At 38.2% G+C, this 22,834-nt stretch overlaps 2 protein-coding genes across 10 annotated transcripts in view; one reads left to right on the top strand and one right to left on the bottom strand.

Annotated features, from left to right (window-relative positions):
- The window catches only part of DMXL1 (Dmx like 1), a 140,609-nt gene extending 139,007 nt beyond the window's left edge, over nucleotides 1–1,602 (bottom strand). For all 6 annotated transcript variants that reach the window (XM_072597130.1, XM_072597131.1, XM_072597125.1 and 3 more), the window contains exon 1: nucleotides 1,490–1,602. In XM_072597130.1, coding sequence (XP_072453231.1) covers nucleotides 1,490–1,576 — 87 coding nt within the window. In that variant the 5' untranslated portion in view covers nucleotides 1,577–1,602. The remainder of the gene's footprint in view (nucleotides 1–1,489) is intronic.
- Nucleotides 1,556–22,834, top strand: part of LOC140496840 (uncharacterized) — a 70,503-nt gene continuing 49,224 nt past the window's right edge. For 2 of the 4 annotated variants that reach the window (XM_072597134.1, XM_072597133.1), the window contains exon 1: nucleotides 1,556–2,534. In XM_072597134.1, coding sequence (XP_072453235.1) covers nucleotides 1,575–2,282 — 708 coding nt within the window. In that variant the 5' untranslated portion in view covers nucleotides 1,556–1,574 and the 3' untranslated portion in view covers nucleotides 2,283–2,534. Of the gene's footprint in view, nucleotides 2,715–22,834 lie in introns of all 4 variants that reach the window. The other 2 variants (XM_072597132.1, XM_072597135.1) reach the window with 1 other exon arrangement.

The raw sequence follows: 22,834 nt of genomic DNA, 5'->3' as shown, positions 1-22,834 counted from the left end.
ATAGTATAAAGCTGACACCAAAGACTGGACAGATTCTCAAAGCTTCCTTAGAGAAAATGTTTGAAAAAACAATTAAGAACAGAGAGTAACAAATTATCATCACTAAAAATGGCAGCTGGATAACTAACCTTCCTATAAGTTTCTCTACATTCATGTTCTTCAGATATTGTTTTATCTGAAAAGGAGACATTTGAAGACCACAGCCACGCTGTCTCATGCTTTTCTTCAATCTAGATTTATTTAATCAGTTTCATCGGTTCAAAAATCTAAGAATATATTTAGAATCTATTGACTCCTGATTTATCTATTTAAGTGCAAACTTATATTAGAGGTGAAAGTTAACTCCTCCTTCTTGTATCTAGCTGAAACATGCACAATTCCAATATTACCCTCTGTAGGAAAATATTTAGTATCTCGGGAGCTGATGAAAGTCACAGAAAAGTCAAAGGGGGATGTAGGCACAGTCTTCCTGAAATTACAATATGGAAGCTGAATCAACTCCTACATTCTACTTTACTTTGTTCCATATAAGTATTGAAAAAAATAATAGTTTTAAGTAGTCAACTTAGCCATGTCAAAAAAAGTCATCTAAGGAATTTGTCTTGTTCTAGGTGAACACTAACAACGCTAACTTTTACTCTAAGATACTTTACTAAAACATTTCCATGAAATTAAAATGATACCTTTTACTCCGATATTTCACTGTGATGCCATCTTCAGGTTCTATGCTAAGAGACCTCCTTATCAATGAGATAAAGCTAATATGGTGGTCACTTTATATGAATTCCACATCGTATCAATTTATTGTATGAATTAATATGAATTCACACTGTATCAAGAATGGTATTTAAGTAAACTTCTAACATTTGTTTCAATGCAAGTAAATTTCTTTTCTATTTTCAAGGAAATCGTATCTTACTTTTCATTACTATTCCTGAATCATATGCCCCTTTAAAATAATCTGGAAAAATATTTAAAGGGCCTTCTCTCCACAGAGCTATTTTTTCCCATGTATTTTACATTGGAATTTATTGTTAAATGCAAAACAAGCAGCGATTGTTTCTGAGACACCCACTCTTCTAAAATGCAACGGGCATATGACTTTACAGCAGAAACAACATCCCCCAAAAGAAGGAAAGGAACTGCTGAGATTTCCACAGCTGTCTGAGGTGGGGTTTTGTAAACTTGAGTTATCCTGAATCTCTGCATTTCATTTGGGCATCCCTCCCCCACCCCAAGCTCAGTATCACTCCCGCTTCAGGTTTCAGGCTCACGACCCACCTTCCCTTCCCTCTTTCCCCACCTGCCCCCCCCCCCCCCCACACACACACCTGTCACAAGCAGAAGCCCCGATTCCTCGGCCCGCGGCTCCGTCTGCCTGCGGTGTTTTCGGGGTCATCCCCCGGGCTGTCACCGCAGAGCGGACCGAGGGCAGAGGACCGGGGCCCCAGGGCCGCGCAAAGGCCGGGCAGCCGCCGCCGCCGCTTACCGTGAACCGCTGGTCGCCGACGCTCCCCACGGAAAAGCAGTGGTCCCCAGGGTTCACGGCCCCGGTCAGGACCTGGTGCAGGTTCATGTCGTCACCGCCCCCTCGGCCGCTGGCTGCCGCCTTCACTCCCGCAGCGGGGGTCGGGGCATCGACGCCAGCTTCATGCCCGAGGCTGGCGGTGCAGGAAGGTGGGGGGCTGGGGGGACGACGGCGGCCGCTCCTTAGGGCCGAGGGTGGCTCGGGAGCTGCGGCGGCGGCGGGCGCGCAGACCTGGAGCCGCTCCGCCGGGGCCCGCGGCTCATCCCGAGCCGAGCCGCGCCGCGCAGGACAGGGGAGGGCAGAGCAGAGGAGGGGAGGGGGCTTGAATGAAGGAGGGGCGGGGGCGGGGCGGGGCGAGGGCCGCCAAGCTGCTCACGCGCGCACCTGTCACCGCCCGCACCGCACAGCTCCGGCGGCGGCGAGATCAGCCCCGGAACCCCGCCAGCGGGGCCGCAACTCGAGGTCGGGCACTAGCCCGGGAACAAGAAGACAACAACGGAGGTGGGGGGGGGGGGGGGCGGAGAGGGACTTCCTCTTCGACAGCTGGAATCCGGCTTCCGTGGAATCCGGGTGGCGCAGTAAGCCCACGGTGTCTCTACACACCTCTTTCCTGACCTGTCCCTTCTCCCTTCTCGGCTCCGATCCCCGCCACCCGTTTCCCTCCCGCCTCCACTGGCCTCGATCGTTAGAAGTGCGTCTCTCCCTCAGCAAAAAAATAAAAAAAAAAAGTATCGCGAGATTTTCCGCGGCTTAGGTCTGATAGGGCGGGAGTTGTTAAAGGGACTTACAGCCATAGTCATCCTCGTACTGAGTGAATCGAGAGGCGTGACTCCGTCCGCTTCCTCCAGGTTGACCAATCCCCATCTTGAATGTTTTAGGCTCCACCCATGGCAAAAGAGGAGCGAATCGATTGGGTGCGAGTGGGCAGTCGCACTGTGCAGTATCTTGTTAAATCTCCGGGGGAAAGAATGAATGGAGAAGGGTGGGGTTTGGTTACCTGATTATGGTACGTAAGCTTTAACTTCATCTGACGAGGGCCCTGGAAAGTTCTGTGGCTAAATCTGAATGAAAGAAGTGTATTTATTGGAACCTCTCCTAATCTAGGCCTCCTCGTTGACTACAAATCCCAGCATGCACTCTTCCCCTTTGGGTGGATCACGCTAGGACGCGTTGTCCTACCTGCATAGTAAGTGCCTACTGTATATGAGAGTTTCAAACTAAAAATACGTGTTGCAAAAACATAGTAATTAAGGTAAGCTTGGAGACTTAGCAAATATAATAGGGTGTTCTCACACTCACCCAAACTTCTTTAATTGGTACCATAAAAACAATGAACAAAGCATTTATTAAGAAATAACCACTAAGTCATGGGAATTCAGAAATGAAACGGTATTTGCCCGCATCGAGTTTACGTTCTTTTTGCAGAGATAATAAATATATCTGCAAATTCATATGAACTCCTAAAGAGAGGAGGAACTCTGAGGCTTATTATGTCTGAGGCTCATAATTTTTTTTAAATGGGTACTTGATTTACACATAAAGGGGGATGCCATAAGCAAATTAAAAGAACGTAGAATGGTATTTTTTTGTCAGACCTATGGATAAGGGAAGAATTTAGGGCCAAAGAAAATGGAGAGAGCATTACAAAATATAAAAGTTTTTTTGACTGTATAAAATTAAAAAACTTTTGCATAAACAAAACCAATGCAACCAAAATTAAAAGGAAAGCCAAAGATTGAGGGGAAACTTTGGAACAAGTTTCTCTGATAAAGGCCTCATTTCTCAAATGTATAGAGAAATTTGTCAAATTTATTTAAATACAAGTCATTCCCCAATTGATGGTCAAAGGACATGCATAGGCAGTTTTCAGACAGAGACAAAGCAATCCGTTGTCGTATGAAAACATGCTCTAAATCACTTTTGACTAGAGAAATGCAAATGAAAACAACTTAGACATCGCCTCATACCTATCAGATTGGCTAATATGACAAAAAAGGAAAATGATGAATGTTAGAGGGTATTTAGGAAAACTGGGACACATGCATTATTGGTAGTGTTGTGAACAGCCAACCATTTTGGAGAGCAATTTGGAACTATGTCCCAAAGACTGCATACCCTTTGATCCAGCAATACCACTGCTTGATCTGTCTCCCAAAGAGATTTTAAAAAGGGGTGGCAAGTCTATGGAAGTCATTCGCAGAATGTAGCAGATCATGTTTGTATGTATGTGTGTTTTTGTGTATTAAGTTTTGATTTGTTATATGATTTCTTCCATTTATTTTAGTTTGACTACATAGCATGACTATAGGGAATACGTACTTAATAGGAAAGTGTATGTAGAATCTATACAGAATTGTATGCTGTCTTGGGGAGGGAGGGGGGTAGTGGGGGGTAGGCATGGGGGAGGGATAAAATCTTAATTTTGTGGTAGTGATTGTAGAACATTAAAAAAAATAATAATAAAATTAAATTAAATTAAAAAAAAAAACAGCCCCTGACCTCAAGGAGACCCTATTCTAATAAGGAAGACTCAGGAGTTTATTAGAAGGTGTATGTGCACACATATGTACATAGACACACATATATATGCATGCATGTATGTGTATACATATATTGTACCTAGATTTTGTAGACAGCTTTAAAATGTGCAGAAGCATTTTACAAATATATAAGCCTCACAATAAGCCTGTGAGGTGCATGTTATTATGACTCACAATTTATAGACTAGGAAATTGAGGCACAGGGGGTTACCTGTCTTGCCCAGGGTCACATGTCTAGTGAGTGTCTGAGGCAGGTGTATACCTGTACATATATGTGTGTAAATATAATACCTTCTTAAAAAAACAGGACACAATATAAGTTCACAATTTCTTAACCATCCACCTTGTTCTTTGTATCTTGAAATGTTTATATTTATTGATGATTAAGTTCAAAATAAAAAAAAAGAAAGAATATTGTAATTATGCAACAAAAAAAGGGGTGGGAGGAAGGACCTATTTGTACAAAAATATTGATAGCAACTTTTTTTGAGGTTGCTAAGAATTGGAAATTGAGCTATCCATCAAGTGGAGAATGACTAAATAAGCTATGGTATATGATTGTGATGGAATACTATTGTGCTATAAGAAATGACAAGCAGGGTGATTTCAAAAAAGCCTGGAAAGACTTACCTGAGGTGACACAAAGTGAAGTAAGCAGAAGCAGGAAAACATGGTACACATTTGTGATGAAGAAATGTGAATGACTTAACTATTCTCAGCAGTACAATGATCCAAGACAATCCCACAGGACTAATGATGAAGCATACTATCTACTATATACTGTGAAGCAAATCTCCAGAGAAAAAAATTGATACTGTTTGAATATAGAGTGATGCGTGCTATTTTTCACTTTCATTTTTTGAGTATTTTTAAAAATTTTAATTAATTTAATTTTAGTTTTCAAAGTTCACTTCCATAAGATTTTGAGTTTTAAATTTTCTCCCCTTCTCCTCCTTCTTCCCCAAGACGGTATGCAATCTGATATAGACTTTACATATACATTCATATTGAACATTTTCACATTAATCGTATTGTAAAAAAAGAAGTAAAACCAGTGGGAGGAACCACAAGAAAGAAGAAACAAAAACAAAACAAAAAAAGAGAACACATAGTATGCATCCATCTAAATTCAGACTCCAAAGTTCTTTCTCTGGATGTGGATAGCATTTTCCATTGTGAGTCTTCTGGAGTTATCTTAGATCCTTGTATTGCTGAGAAGAGCTAAGTCTATCAAAGTTAGTCACTGTACCATGTGGTTGTGCTGTGGACAATGTTCTCCTGGTTCTGCTCACTTCACTTAGCATCAGTTCGTGTAAGTCTTTCCAGGTTTTTCTGAAGTTCGCCTGCTCATCATTTCTTATAGCACAATAGTATTCCATTACATTCCTATACCACAGCTTGCTTAGCCATTCCCCGATTGATGGACATCCCCTCAATTTCCATTTTTTGCCACAACAAAAACAGCTGTTTAAAACATTTGTGTACATGTAGGCCCTTTTCCCTTTTTGTGGTCTTTTTGGGATACTGACCTAGTGGAATCAAAATCAAAAGGTATGCACAATTTGATTATCCTTTGGGCATAGTTCCAAATTGCTCTCCAGAATGGTTGGATCAGTTCACAACTCCACCATGGCTCTCTTGAGTCTGTAGTTGGCTCTCTTCTTTGCTGTCAAACAGTAACCTCCCTGAAGACATCACCCTACCCCATTTCCCCCCAAAGAGTTAAGAAACCCTGGCCTAAAGTAAAAAAAAAAAAATGTCCCAGTTTGACCTCTGAGTCTGATCATCTGTCTATCAAGAGCATGTTTCATTGTGAGTCGTTTGGAATAATGGTTGGTCATTGTGTTGATCAGAATTCCTAGGTCTCTCAAAGTTGTTTATCTTTACAATATTATTGTTATTTGTTGCCCATCCTTCATTTTTGAGGAGGACCAATGACATCATGGGGTTACATTTTGACTTGTATGTGAATTTAAGTGAGGCAGAATTGCTCAGAATCTTCAGCCTCATTCTCTCTTCCAGAGACATTGAAGTCCAGTGGCAAGACAAAAGTCAGGACAACTGGTGATGGCCTAGAACACAGTGGATGATATTGGTGTCTTAAATATCTGACCAAGCTCTCAGAGCTCCATAGCCCCTGCTTTAGCTGCTTTAAAAGCCAGTTGAAGCAAATTGTTCTCACCTACCAATTCTATGGGGGAAAGGGGGGAATTTTTTATATGCTTGGTGTAGACATTCCCTGATTCATAGATGGGTTTAATGCCTGTCTGTTACCTTCAACTGGGCCACTGCACATGTACTGTATGTGGCTTGGAGCCACAGGTGAGATTTGGGTGAAGGTGGACACCAAAGGTGAATGAGCGTCCCTGAAAAGGCTCTCAGCAAGTCCTCACATCAGAAGTAGCTGAACACTATATACCTCTGGCATTTATTTATGCTGATTTCACTTCATATCAATTCATATAAGTCTTCCAGTTTTCTCTGAAAACATGATGGTTTCTGAGAACAAACTGAAGCATATTTTTTCTCTTTATTTTTCTTGCTTTTTTTGCAACATAGCTAATCTAGGAATATGTTTTGCATAATTTCATATGTGTAATAGATATATTTCTTGCCTTCTCACTGGATGATGGAAGGGGTAGAGGGAAGAAGGGAATTTGGAACTGAAAATAAAAATTTTAAATAACACATTTAAAAAAGAAATCCTACCCTTCATTATTTCTGATAGCACAGTAATATTTCATCACATTCTTGTACTTATTTAACCATTTCCATACATGATGGGTACTCCCTGAGCTTCCAATTTTTGCATCTTAGCTGCTATAAATATTTTTGAACATATGCATCCCTTTCCTCTATTTTATATGTCTTTAAGGTACAGACCTAGTAGTGGAATTAACTGGGTCATGGGATATGTACAATTTTTTGTGGGTTCATCCTTCATTGCCGAAGAAGACCATGTCATCAGAGAAATAATGACATGACCTGCACTTGACTTTCTTTTGAGTGAGGAAGGGCTGTGCAGGTCACCAGCCTCACTTCTCCTCCAGAACCATCTGAATCCAGTGACCAGATAGACTGGAAATGACCCAGGATGAGGCAATTGGGGTTAAGTGATTTGCCCAAGGTCACACAGTTAGTGAGTGTTAAGGGACTGAGGTGAGATTTGAACTCAGGTCCTCCTGACTCCTGCACTGGTGCTCTATCCACTGCACCACCTAGCTGCCCCTCTGTGTGCAATTTAGTAGCTTTTTGGTCATATATGATTCTAAATTGCTATCTTGAAGGTCTGGATCAGTTCACAGTTCTACCAATAATGCTTTAATGTACCTGTTTTTCCACTTCCCCACCATCATCTGTCATTTTTTTTGTCATCCTAGCCAATCTGATTGGTGCATGGTAAAAACTCAGAGTTGTTTTACTATTTACGTCTGTTAGTTTAGAGCATTTTGGTATGGCTATTGTTAACTTAGATTTCTTCCTCTGAGGGATGGCTCTATTCGTAAAAATGTAAGCCAGTTCCCTACATATGTTAGAAAGGAGATCTTTATCAGAGAAACTTGCCGTAAACATTTTTCCCCACTTGGTTTTGTTTGTACAAGAACTTTTTAAATATTATATACTGTAATCAAATTTGTCTATTTTACTTTCTGCGATCCTCTCTCTTCTATGTTATTTTGCCATAAGATGTCACCCATCCACACATCCAAATCATATAAGATTCCTTGAAATATATATGAAATATATCAGAAATAACTCTGACAAACAGCATATGGGGCATAAAACAGGGAGATGAATGCCCAGCAATGAATTCATCAATGCTTTTGATGGAAAAGATCCATTGTAAAGTTCTAGATGAAGGGAATTGCCAATGGATTTTCAGATCATCCAATTGCTTCAATTTGGGGTTAATGTTATAATGGTTCATCAAACTCCAGAATAATGCACAGCCTCCAGGAAGAAATATAGAATCATTCAAAGTAGTTTGTCATGTCCAGCCACACATCATTTCAAGAGTCTACAAAAACCAGGAAGATAAGACTGCCCATTGTCTAAATTATCACATGCATTTATATGGACAATCTATAGAGCTTCTCCAACAATATGTGTACCTGGGACAAACCAGTACATATGGATATTGAATTGGGCCTAAAATTGAACAGGAGGAAGAAAGCAGGGTGGATTGCCTTCAAGAAATTTCAGAGCTCATTTAATAATTCTAAACTTCCTATGAAAGCTAAGACCCATGTTTTTAATACCGTTGTTCTATTGGTACTGTTATATAACAACAAGATAGAGAACACAAAAATTTGTGGAGAATCACAAATGACCATCACTGAAAGACAATGGAGAGGCACATGATGGGTATGAGCAGGCTCTACTATATATCCAGTGAGGAACCAAATAAAAAATGAGTAAAAGATGTATGTCATGAAGGAACCATATGATAGGAGAAAAAGAAGATACTCTAGTCATATGATGAAAGTGGGCAAGCCTGAGCTCTGTACTGATACCTGCACAGTCAGAAGAACATAAGAAAAGCCTCCAGCATATTGAGTAGATCCCCTATAGGAAACTTATGAGAGAACATGAACAAGAGTTATGTAAGATCGGCAATCCTGGATGGGCTATGTCATTGTAGGGAACTTCTGAGTCAATGAAACTGCAGGTCCGTTTGAGTATTTTGGGTGAGAACAATATGATTACTTTTTAAAATCTTAATTTAATACTTTGTGACTCAGTGAGTCAAAATTCTGGTTCTAAGTTCAGTTTATTTCTTGATTTTAATAACTATGATAGATTAAAGAGATATCTTATAAAGATAATTCCTCTCTATGGAAGAATTTTATCATTGACTATGCTTATTAAATCATATATTTATTTTTCAATCCCATCCAACAGTTACTACAAAAGTTTTTGTGGAAATTTAGTTAATAAATTTCTGTGCTTGCTGATACCAGTCTGTTATCCTTACAAACCAGGTGTTGGATTTTTATACTCTTTTTTTAAAAATTATTTTATTTGTTTTCAGTGTTGTACAATCACTTCCATATATCTTAGACTTTTTCCCGTTCCCTTCCCCTCCATCTCTCCTCCCTCCCCAAGACAGCATGCAATCTTATATAGGTTCTACATATACGTTCCTATTAAATACATTTTCACCTTAGTCATATTGAATATAAGATTTAAAATGAATGGGAGAAACCATAAAACAAAACAAAACATAATACAAAAGAAAATAGTCTGCTTCATTCTGCAGTCCAGTTCCATCGTTCTTTCTCTGGATGTGGAAGGTGTTTTGCCTCAAAAGTTCATTGGGAATTTTTTAGGTCCTTGCATTGCTATGAAGTCTACCAGAAAAATTCCTTGCACACTGTGGTTGTTGCTATGTACAAAATTCTCTTAACAAATGGGTTCAAAATCCACCAAAACTCTTTGGAATCTTTTATAAAGATGTAGAAAATTCTGTTTCTAAGTTTTTAAGGCATGCATTTAAGAAAGGGTTTTGTTTGTTTATTTGTGAGCCCTAAAAGCTAAGTGGTTGGAAAGGAAATTTGAGTCATTTCAAGAGTCTAGGAACTTCTGTCACACAGAAGCAATGACAATGTCACATTCAGATTCACTCATTCTGAACCTACCAGCAATCTTCAGTATTTGAATAACCATTTATTTGGAAATATATGAATGTATCAGATGAACATTATCATTTATTATTCATGTGGCATGATTTCTGATCACAACTTAACAGATAGATCATAGATCTAGAACGGGAAGAGATTTTGGATGTCATCTAGTCCTAGTCTCTCATTTTCCAGATGAGCAAACTGAGGCCCAAGGAGTTTCTGTTGTTTCCCTCAGGTCATACCAGAACTAGAGTTTGAATTGTTTGAAGGGCTTTTGCTGTGGCATGACCTGAAGAAGGCAAGTTTCATAGAGTCCATGCTTTTCTAGTGAAAGAAATACTGTCACTTCACGTGCTGTCCATTAGCTCATTTAATATAATGAGTGAATAGAAATGATTCAGGTGAAAATTAAGCAAATAAAGGCCCCGATTCTTGCTTCTTATTCTAAGTCAGTCTTTGTGTTTTGACCCAGGTCAAAAGTCCAGAATCTGGAACCTTCTGGAGCAATCTTGGAAGGATACTGTTTTGTTTTAACTTTGCCCCAGTCTAAAAGATAGTAGGCAATTTCAGTCTGGTTTCACAGATTTTGCTTCACTTCAGGGTAATCTGAGGCTATGTTGTACCAAACTAACATCCCTGGGCTACACCTGAGTAGAACAGATCAGAGTCAGTGGATTTCCAAAATTAAAACCAGTAGACAATTGGTCTACTGACCCCCTAGAATTATTCTAGATGAGAGCAGAAAATCCCAGATCCTACCCAATTCAGTTTTGAGAGTACTTCAGAATGTCAGAATATCCTTCAGTCCAATGTTGATAATAAATAGTGTTAGTAAGGCTGTGCCATCTCCCATTTAGTACAAGGTGGCTTTGAATGGGTTTTGTTTTAAATGGAATTTGATTTTATGCTGGGGCTTTTAAAGCAGCTACAAAAGCAGTATGATTGTATTATACTAGATTCAGTAATTAATATGTGTAACACTTTTAAGATTTGAATGTAAATCAGCAATTATAAGGCTTTGTCAGTTGGTGACTAATTTATAATATAAATTGCTAAGAGAAGAAAAACTTGCTACTACTAAATTGCAGCCACACAGCGGTAGAAATGGCTCTTGCCCCACCCTTCAACCTGGGCTATATGATATTATGCCCTTCAACCCTTATCACCCCCAATTTTCTAGAATACCAAGTAAAATGTTGAGACTGTGGTCTTGGGAGGAAGTACTGCTTTATTTCTTGGTTATAAGCAAAGGAAACGACTATAAAAGTTTCATCTGTCTTTATTCTATTTGTTTAATACAATATTTATCGAATGAGTTGCTTGTCTTGGTATGTTGTCTTCGAATGGCATACTTATGATTGATCGAGTGTTTTTTTCCTACCTTCCTTTGGCATTTATTATTATTATTTGGCTCTACTGTGGTAGAGCATTCTGAGCTCATGTTGCTCTGATCAGCCACAGTCAGTTACAGCGTCACTTGACTCTAACATAGTGATGTCATTTTGGTCCTCTTTGAGAAGAAAGGACTAAAACTATGTCGGTTCAGCTACCAAAACAGACTATGGAAATTCTCTGTGGAAAGAGAAATGAAATTAAAGTAAGAAGATCTGGATTTGAGTCCCACTTCTACCACTTACTAAGCCATGGAATCTTTTGGGTCTGTTTTCTCATCTACAAAATGAGGGGAAAGCTCTTTTTAAATTCTCAAAGTACAGGTGAACTATAATGACTTTAGTACTTTTCCTGCTAATGAATCCCAAATACTTTACAAAAAAACTTTTAAATGAAAAAATTATATGCTGACAATGAGTTGGCAAAAAATTTATAGTTTATCTATACACTAGATATAGTTCCTTAACAAATTTAAATGCCTCCCCATTATGTTACATTATGAAAACATGCCAAGTGTCTACTAAATGAGAAAGAAGTTTTCAAATTTTTGAACTGAAATTGGTTATTGTTTACTCCCTGCTTGCTAAATTAAATTTAATGCCACAATCATATAAGCATTGCTCCTCTTTCTTACTGAGTGCATTTTTTGTACCAGGCTACTCTATCTTCTAGTACAACCATTTCTTTCCTTTTGATTCTCCTTCCTTGGCTCAAAGACATTTAGTATTTTGGATCTTTTCCCTATTTGCACATTTCATAACCAAGAAAAACAGTGTGATTCAATGAAAAGGAGCCAATGGATTTTGAAGTCAAAGGGCCTTAATTCTAACCCTACCTCAGACACCACCTTTTTGACCTTGGGCAAATCATTTGCCTCCCTGGGGTCCAGTTTCGTCATCTGTAAAATATGGGCTAAATGGCCTCTGAGGTCTCTTCCAATTCTAGATCTATGATCTTCTGATCCTAAGCTGAAACAGAGTAAGAACAAAAATCTGTCTATGTAATTAATGGTCTCCATCCACCTTCTTTATAAAGTCTTCTGGGGATAATCAGTGAAGATCTGGGAGACTAAAATTAACTCCTCTGACTTTTCCCCCTAGTCTTTCCTATCTTCCCATAATTATGTATTTTTTTTTTCTCCCTCCACCTCAAGTGCATTTGTGACCTGTGATTTATGTTGAATCCTGGTTCATTTTTACAGCTGAGGAAACTGAGACACGGAGAAGTTAAGTGACTTGCACACAATCATGCAGCTAACAAATGTCTGAGGAGGAATTTGAACTGAAGTCTTCCTGACACTAAATCCAGCTTTCTACCCACAATACTACCTAGCTATCACTGATTATACAGAACACATGCAGATACTATCTCCCTGCTTTTGATCAACCATGTTGGAGCTCTGAGGAGCCTGCTTCTAGTCATGTATCACCACTGGTTGTCTTCTAATTGTCTGCTAACTCAGAAGAGCTGATTATTTGGTCGACCTGTTAATAGACAAGACAGTCTCTTGAAGGAACCTCTTGTTTACAGCCCTTCATGTTGCAAGATAATTTCAGTGAGATTTAGAGGATGGTTCTTCACTATCCAATATCACGTCATGGTGATCTTGTTACCATTCCCTACCTGCAGTATGGACTCAGTTAGGCAGTGTTGGTCAGGAGTTATTTGGTTGCCTTTGCCCTTTCATGTTTGTTCTTTCCTAATCTTAGGCAAACAGATACCTTGAGAAGGACATAACCTGAGGAATTTATGAGCCCTCAATTGGGTTCATTAAAAGAACTTTGCAGTTTCTCAAAAGTTATCCATTACTTGCATCCTAGTCAGTTCTGGGGCCAGCTCACTGTCTATTTGTAATGTCTAAAATATTCCTGCCTCATATGCTGAGAGATGAGCAATATTTGATTGTCCATCCAACCCAGTTTTGTAGCCTGGACAATAGGTATTTTTTCATCCATTCTTCCCTCCACCATCCCTCCCAGCCCATTCCTCTTCCAAACTTTCTTATTTCTGTCAAGAGAACCAGCATTTTTCCAATCACCTAGGTTCACACAACCTAGGTGTCATTTTTAATTCTTCACTTTTCTTCACTTGCATATAGCCAATTGATTGCCATATCTTGTCTGTTCCACCTCTACAACATCATGGCATCGTTGTTGTTGACCTGTGTCCAACTCTTCTTAAACTACTTTGAAGTTTTCTTAATAAAGATATTGGAATGGTTTACCATTTCCTTCTCCAGTTCATTTTACAGATGACAAACTAAGGCAAACAGGGTTAAGGGCTGCACAGCTAGTGTCTGAGGCCAGATCTGAACTCATGAAAATGAGTTCTTGATTCCAGACCCAGTGCTCTATCCACCCTGCCACCTACCTGCCCCTTATTATTCCAAAGCCATTGTTACATTTTTGGTGGATTGGAGGAAGGGAGGGGAACCATTCAAGTTGACTTGACAGGAAGATGGCCAGGGCCTGGAGCTGGCTAGATTAACTGTGGTCTCCCTCAGTCACCTTCACTGAAACATTTTTTAAATGCACAGAAAATAGCAGAAGAAAAGTCAGTAGGAAACAGACAAGCAAAAGAGCCTTGCAAGCATGTTGGATTTATTATATACTTTTCAAAAAAGCAGCTGTATGTAATATAGATTCACAGTTCCATGTACAATCCTCTTTTTTCTTCTACACTTCATTGAGTCAATTTTTTTTTTAAATGAAAGATCTAAACCCTTCTTTTTGGCACTCAATTATAGTCTAGCCCCAAGCTACATTTCTACTCTTACTGTACATTATCTACTTCACACACAGTTCAAATAAGTGTTTAATTAATGCTTATTGACTAATGACTGAAAGGTACAGTCTAACTCACTTTCTTCCTATTCCTCATCTGTGACACTTCATCTCCCACTCTATACCTTTGCACTATCTACCCTTCATGCTTGAGCTACACTCCTTCTTTCCTTTTGCCTCTTAGAATCCCTAGTTTCCTTCAAACAAGAGCCAACTTCTCCCAGAAGCCTTTTCTGATTCCCCTAGTTGCTAGTGCCTTTCTTGAAATTTACCTTTGTATTAACTTTGTATGTAGTTTGTATAGAGATGAATTGTATATATACTTTGTACATATCATCTCCTCTGACACAATATAAACCCCTTGTCTTTGTATCCCAAGTGCCTACCACCTCTCAGCTGAATTCTAAATGGTTGTTCATCCCTGTTTTTTTCCTTTGTAGATGGTTAAGTCAAATGCCCAAGTCTCTGATATAAGCCCTTTTTTCTGTCTTGTTTTTCATTTCAGTCATGTCCAACTCTTCATGACCCCATTTGGGATTTTCTTGGCAAAGATACTGGACTGCTTTGCCATTTCCATCTCATTTTACAGATGAGGAAACTGAGGTAAACTGGGTTAAACCCAAGAATACACAGCTATGAGATATTTGAGGCCAGGATTTGAACTTGGGTCTTTCTGACTCCAGAAGGTCAAGAAGCACTCTATCCACTGAGCCACCTACCTGCCCTCTTTTTCTCTCTGAATCCTCTCTTGAAGTGATCTCATCAGCAACCATGTGTTCAATTATTTGCTCTATGCACATGACACCCCTCACCCCTCTTATATCAAGCCCTGGTATCTTTCCTGAATTTTTGTCTCCTATTACCAACTTTCAATTATTATTGAATTGGGCCGTTGCAGTAATTTCCTTATTGGTCTCCCTGCCTCAAATCTCTCCTCTCTTTAATACCTACTCCAGACTACAGCTAGTGATTTTTCTAAAATATAGTTCTTATCATGTCATCTCCCTACTTAAGAAACTTCAATGATTGAAGGAATGAATGAATGAAAAAGATTTATTAAGCTCTCCTTATCTACCATGGATTGTACTAAGTGGTAGAGATATAAGTACAAAAGAGAGATGGTCTTTGCCCTTAAGGATCTTATGTTCTAATAAAGAGAGAAAGAGGAGGAGTGGCTAGGGAAAGGTGTTACATTTTCAGTAAGATATTATATCTTCATCTCAAACTCTCTGTTTAAAACAATTCATTTTCTTCCTACTCAAACCACCCTTCCTCTAAACTTGTCTAATACTATTGGAAGCACTACCATTATTCCTTAGATTAAAAAAATCCTTGGGGGTCATCCTTAACTCCATATTCTCCCTTCCCTTCCTCTCCCAAATCCAGTCAGTTGCCACATCTAGTCTATTCTACCTCCATGTCTCTCAAGTACATTCATTCCCTTCTCACCAATGACATGGCTGTCACTTTAATCTGTGCTTTAACTCTTCTCTCCTGAACTATTGCAATGGCTCCCTTGACAAGGTCTCCTTCCCTCAGGTATCAGTTTTCTTTAATACATCCTCCATACAACTAAAAGTGATATTCAAAGCATCATATCACTCTTCTGCCCAAGTTTCAGTGACTTCCTATTACTTCTGGGATAAAATACAACCTCCCCAGTTTATCTTTTACAGTCCTTTGTAATCTGGCTCTTGCCTGCCTTTCCAGGTTTATTGCACCTTATTCCTTTTTGTGAATTCTATATTCCAATCCAGGTGAACTACTTGATGTTTCTTATATATAGCATTCCATCTACTATCTTTGGTAGATGGTAGACTTTGCATAAACTATCCCCCAAGCCTGGAAGCAATTCCCTACTCATTTTCACCTTTTAGAGCCCCTAATTTCATCGAATGTCAGCTTGTATGCCAACTCCAAATGAAGCTTTTTCTGATCATCCCAACTGCTAATAGCTTCGAAAGTTCCACAACACTCCATCTCCTGTCTCCATACCATTTCATAGACTGTCCCCTATGCCTCAAGTGCACTCCCTTCTCACCTCTGTCTCAGAATCTCTAGATTCCTGCAAAGTTCAACTCAGTAAAACCTTCTACATGAGATTTTTCCTGATCTCCCCAGTTGCTAGTGCAAACTAAAAAATTATTTATGAATTTATTGTGCATACATACACATATATGTATATATATATACATATATATATAATTAGCAACAATAACAGCATTCTTCTTTACTAAAAACAATTCAATAATAGCACCAGGCACTGATTGGCAAGTGAAAGATTGGGAGGAAGCAGAGTAAACAATCTAAAGACAAGTACAGAGAGAGGAAAAGAAAAGAAAAGAAAATCTAAAAATGGATAGCAAATTCAAAACAAAAATTCAACTGAAACTTCAGGGAGAGAGCTAAGAAGCTTGAAAAAAATTAAAAGTATGACAAAAAAGGAACTAATTTGTGTATTAAATTAAATTCTAGAATTAAAATTCTAGAAAAGTGGAATTTAAAAATTCAATAAATAGTATTTCTTCCCCCAAAGTAGCAAAATGCTGAAAGAAATTCAAATCTAAACTCAGGGGTGTAAATTAAAAAAAAAAATTAATATAAAGAAAAAAATTAGAATTAACTTTAAAAAATTAGGTTTTTGTAATAGATTTTTCTAATACCTTCATTAAATGTTGTAGGAAATTCTGTTTAAAAGAAGCTGGAAGGGATACTTGCAGTGCCAAGATGGCAGAGTGAGGAAAGAACCTCCTGGACTCCTCCCCAAATCCCCTCCAAACAACCTGAAAACCTTCTCAGAACTGATTTAGGAAGGAGGAAGCAGGAAGTTCTAGCAGGATAAGAAAGTTCTGTCTCACTGGGGTAGGAAGATAGCTCCAGCTCTCCTTAGTTCCCTTTTGGCATACTTTTAATTTTTTTCAAGCTATGTTAATTTTCTTAGCTCTCTCACTGAAGAGAGCTGAAGTTTCAGTTGAATTTTTGTTTTGAATGTGCTATCCATTTTTGGATTTTGTTTATTTGGGTTTTCTTCTCAAGCCTCACCAGTGAGGCCCTGCCCTCCTTCAAGCCAGCAACCCTTCAATCCCCTAACTCAGCAGTCTGAAGCACAGCAAGCCCCCACCCTAGCAGTCTCACTCCTAGCAAAGGCTACCAGCAAGGCTTTGCCCCCTTGGCTTACCAGAAATGAGGCCCTGTCCCTGGGGCCAGTCAGCAAGTAGACTCCACCCCTAGCATCAGTTAAAAGAACGGTCCTATTTCCATATCAACACAACGGCAAGGCCCCACTCCTGGGGCAGGCCAGCAGTGAATCCCCATACCCAGGGGAGACCGACAGGGAGGCCCCATCTCCTATCCCTAGTATAAGCCAAGAGGGAGACCTCCACTCCAGCACAAATCAGCAGCTAGGCTCTAGCTATACCAGATCTCAAACTCTATTATAATGTGGTAATTATTAAAACAGTCTGGTACTGGCTAAGAAATAAAGTGGTAGATCAGTGGAATAGATTAGATACACATTTACAGTACAGTGAATGATTATAATAATGTAGTATATAATAAACCCAAAGACCCAATCTTTTGGAACAAAAACTCCTTGTTTGACAGAAACTGCTGGGAAAACTGGAAACCAGTATGGCAGAAACTTTGTATGGACCAACATCTCACACCATAAACATACAGTCAAAATGGGTACATGATTTACACATAAAGAGTGCTCGTACAAGTAAATTAGGAGAGCATGGAATAGTTTATTTGTCAAATCTATGGATGAGGGAAGAATTTAGGACCAAAGAAAATATAGAAAGTATTAAAAAATCTAAAATAGTTAATTTTATTACATTAAATGAAAACGTTTTTGCACAAACAAAACCAAAGCAACCAATTTTTTTTCATTTAAAAAAAATAGTATCTTATTTTTTTCCTCAATTATATGTCAAGACAATTTTTGGCATTCATTTTTACAAGATTTTGAGTTCCATATTTTTCTTACTCCCCCTCTTCCTTCCCATTTTCCTGAAATGGTAGGCAATTTGATATAGGTTATACATGTGCTATCGTATAAAACATATTTCCATCTTAGTCACAATTATGAAAGAAGAAACATCAAAAAAGAAAAAAAAACATGAAAAAGGATAAAGGATAATGCTTTGATCTGCATCCAAAGTCCATCAGTTTTTTATCTGGATGTGGATAGCATTTTCCTTAGTGAATCCTTCGTACTTGTCTTGGATCATTGTGTTGCCAAGAAGAGCTGAGTCATTCATAGTTGCTCATCACATAATGTTGCTGATACTACATACAGTGTTTTCCTGGTTCTGCTTATTTCATTTTGCATGAGTTTGTAAAAGTCTTTCCAGATGTTTTTGAAATCTGTTCATCATTTCTTATTGCACAGTAGTATTCCATTACATTCATGGACCACAATTTGTTCAGTCATTCCCCAGTTGATGGACATCCCCTCAATTTCCAATATTTTGACACGACAAAATTTACTACAAATATTTTTGCACATGTAGATTCTTTTCCCTTTTTATGATCTCTTTGGGACACAGACCTAGTGGTGATATTGCAATTATTAGATCAGTTCAAAACTCCAACAGTGTATAATTGTCCCACTTTTCTCACATCCTCTCCAACATTTATCATGTTTCCTTTTTTGTCATGTTAGCCAATCTGATAGGTGTGATGTGATACTTCAGAGTTGTTTTAATTTGCATTTCTCTAATAAAAGGTAATTTAGAACACTTCTTCATGTGCATATAGGGCTTTGATTTCTTTATCTGAAAACTGCATGTTCATATTATCAATTGGGGAATGGCTTGTTTCCTTATAAATTTGACTCAGTTCTCTGCATATTTGAGAAATGAGGCCTTTATCAGTGACACTTGCTGTAAAGTTTTCTGCTCTCCTTCTAATCTTAGTTGCAATGCAAACAAAATTAAAAGGAAAGTAGAAAAGTGGGAGGGCAATTTTTTTTTCAACAAGTATCTGATAAAGGCCTCATTTCTCAAATAGAAAACTGAGTCAAAATTATAAGAATACAAATCATTCCCTAATTAATAAATGGTAGTCAGAGGATATGAAAAGGCAGCTTTCAGATGAAGAAATCGAAGCTATCTATAGTCATAAAACAAAATCTAAAAATCATTATTCTGGAGAGCACTTTGGAACTATGCCCAAAGGGCTATATAACTGTGAACACCCTTTGATCCAGCAATACCACTGTTAGGTCTATATCCCAAAGACATTTTAAAAAGGCATGAGGAGACGGGGAAGACCTATATGAAGAAAAATATTTATATATTATGATATGTTATTGTGATGGAATAGTATGGTGCTGTAAGAAGTGACAAATAGGATGATTTCAGAAAAACTTGGAAAGACTTACATGAACTGATGCAAACTGAAGTGAGCACAACCAGGACAACGTTAACAAAAATATTGTTCATTAAGAATTGTGAATGATTTAGCTGTTCTCAGCAAGACAACGATCTAAGACAATCTCAAAGACCTAATTATGAAGCATGCTATCTTCCTTCAGAGAAAGAACTGATAATGTCTGAATACAGACTGAAGCATGCTCTTTTTTCCTTCCTTCCTTCCTTCCCTCCCTCCCTGCTTTCTTCCTTCCTTCGTTCCTTTCTTTCCTTCCTTCCTGTCTTCTTGTACAAAATAACTAATATGGAAATGTTTTACATGATTGCACGTATATAACCTATGTCTAATTACCTACTATCTCAGGGAGAGGGAAAGGATAAGGGAGGAAGGGATAGAATTTGGAACTCAAAACTTAAAAACAACGTTAAAATTATTTTAACATGTAATTGGAGGAAACAAAATCCTCTATTGGAAAATAAAAGATGCAGGAGGAAAAATTAAAATAGTATTTAAGCTCCCAAGCGAAAAAAATCCCTCCAAAAATATTCCAAGGCTAAGCCTCCTCATTAAGTAGTATATATGGGGCTGGAGATATTCAGCTTCACAGCTACTGGTTTTTAGCTGGCCTTCACCTTCAGGTGGGTAGAACAATTCTTTCCAAAGTCCTTCCTTCAACTGTTGGGGGCTTGACATGTTAAGTGTACTTTAGAAGTAAAAAAGGGATTCTAAAAGGTGTAAATGGGAAGGTGAAAAGGGCATGAATTACATGCATAAGGCACAGTCAGTCCAAAGACACTGAGACAAGAAACAGAGCGCCACATGCTCCATGTCTGCAATGAATTCCTCTTACTGCCATTACTGGAAGACATTTTCTCTTTATCTCAGTACCAATGCAGCTCAAGTTTGTGTCCTCAGTGTTTCACATAGTGCCTGTCACACAGTAGGCACATAAATGCTTGTTAATTGATTGGTTGTATGATTTTTATGAAAAAGAGAACAAAAATTTGAATCTATTCAAATTCAAGATTAATACTCTAAGATTTTTTTATTTAAAACCTCAGCACAAGTGTAATACAACTATACATATATGCATATACATATATATATGAATGAAAAAATTCAAAAGCTTAACATAAGCCATTGTAGAAATATCAAAGCCCAACTGCATTTTTGTTATGGCAAATTTTGTTCACAGCACAACTATTAGTACAAACTTATCCTTATTTAGAATGGGAGTTTCAGCACTTTGTAACAGCTAGATTAAACTGAGAAGGGAGTGCCATAAACTGGAAGAAATGGATCAATTCTCCTAAAACAAGAGTCTACGATCATATCTGTTCGAGCTGGAAAGGGCTGAAATTGTTAAATGACTTGCTGAATGTCACTGTGATAGTAAGTGATGGGATTAATATGTAAACCTTCTGCCAACAGCAAAAAAACAGCAAAGCCAGGGCTTAGTCCACTACCCAACACTGCTGTTACCAATCCTGGTTTGCAGTTGAGATAATTCAGTTGAGAAGAATCAGAATCACAGAATTTGGAAGTTGAAAGGGACGCAGTGATCACCTAGTCCAAGCCATAAACAATAAGTCATCCATTGTTCTTTTTTATAGCTTTAGATACAAGAAATACTTTGGAAACCATATTAAGACAGAGAAAGCTTATTCAAAACACTCCAGAGCCAAGCCTTACTCAAAAAATACAGTATGTTTTTTGCCTCCCAAATCTACAAGTTGAATTTTAAAAGCTCAAAACTTGGGATACATATTGCAGTATCAACAATTTAATTCCACCCAGCAGATGCTAATGCAAGGCAGTTAGGAGTTTTAGAGTTGAAAATGAAAGTATGAAGATGACCTCTCCTGATTTCCCCCTTGCTCCAAGGGAACTTTCTTTTCCCCTTGGGTGGAGTGGGAGAAATGACCTTCCCTTTAGCCACAACTCTACCCCTCATTTCATAGACTAAAGCTTCATTGACTCTTAGCCTACATGTATCTAGCTCAGTAATGACACCTTTAGCATAGGGATACAGTAGTGATGAGTCGTATGAAACATCTCTCTCTGCTCTTTGGGATCCTATCAAAGTTATTAATAAAATTCTCTTACTATTGGCTCAGTCCCTAGTTAGGGAATCCCTGATCTTCCGGAGAGAGAGTTAAACTTCTCACTAGTTTTAGGTCTGTGTATACCAACGTAGTCACCGGTGTTCTATATTGCTCTCCCTCATGCACACAGACTGTAATCAGAGATCACTTATGACTTGCCATAGTTTATCAGAGACAAAAAAAAGATTAGGAAACACAAATGGCTTAAAGAAATAGGAAACTTCTGGTAAAAAGTGGCTGCCAGCAACAGGTATCAGGGAGGGCAGTTAAATATTTACCGCTATTGTGCAGCTACCTCCAGCAATGTCAGAAGTCAGTCCCCACCCCAACCCAGAGGCCCAGTCATTGTAGCCAAATCTTAGTGTCCAGACTCTGGTGCCTGAATTCTCATCATAAAATGCCCAGCAAAGTTTCTCTGTCTCTGAGACTGCCATTATAATGCTACCTCCTGTTGCTGCCAGCTCTAAACTCAAACTATAATTGACATAACTTCTTGAGTCTGTCTTGGGACACTCTACTCTGGGTTTCCAGTAATAATCTTTTTCCTAGAGAAGGGAGAAAAATATTATGTTCCTTTAAGGCCTAATTCTTTTATATCATAAAAAAGGGAAAAGGACCTACATTACAAAAATATTTATAGCAACTCTTTTTGTGGTGGCAAAGAATTAGAAATGGAGGGGATACCCGTCAATTGAGGAATGACTGAACAAGTCATGATACTTGACTTGTTTTGCAATAAGAAGTGATGAGTAGGCTGATTTCATAAAAACCTGGAAAGTCTTATGTGAAATGATGCAAAGTTAAAATAGTAGAAGCAAGAAAACATTGTACAAAGTCACAGAAACATTGTACAGTATAATCCAAGACAATTCCAAAGGACTCATGATGGAAAATGCTGTCCACTTCTAGAGAAAGAGGTGATGGAGTCTGAATACAGACCTAAGCTAAGCATACTATTTTCACTTTCTTTACTTTTGTGAGTTTTTTTCACCTTTTGGTCTGTTTCTGCTTTCACAACGTGAATAATATGGAAATATGCTTTATATGATTGCATATATACAACCTATATCAAATTGCTTACCATTTTAAGGAGAAGGGAGAGGGAGAAGAAAAACTTGGAACTCAAAATTTTAAAAAAAGAATCTTAAAAATTGTTTTTACATGTAATTGGAAAAAACTCCATTTTTACCAAAAAAAAAGTTTATAAGAAAAAAAATTAAAATTGTATGATTTAAAAAGGAGACCTAATTCTTTTGTTCAAGGCACAAACCCAAGCAGTCCAACCCAATCTAAAGTTTCATCCTCAGTATGTAGTTCTCCTTGTCAGGGGAGTGGTAACAAAAATGGTACCCAGATTATATAATATTAAAACTAATTTTCAATCTGCTTTTGGTATAGAGAATGTTTATATGTTTCCTGACTCAGAAAAGGCAACTTCATCTATAAATAATTTATATAATGAAAGCAGAATTCTTTATTAAGAAAT

This window comes from Notamacropus eugenii, chromosome 3 (genome assembly GCF_028372415.1).
Source record: "Notamacropus eugenii isolate mMacEug1 chromosome 3, mMacEug1.pri_v2, whole genome shotgun sequence".
Classification (NCBI taxonomy): Eukaryota; Metazoa; Chordata; class Mammalia; order Diprotodontia; family Macropodidae; genus Notamacropus; species Notamacropus eugenii.
Note: the sequence above shows the minus strand (reverse complement) of the source record. Positions and strands in the feature narration are given on the sequence as shown.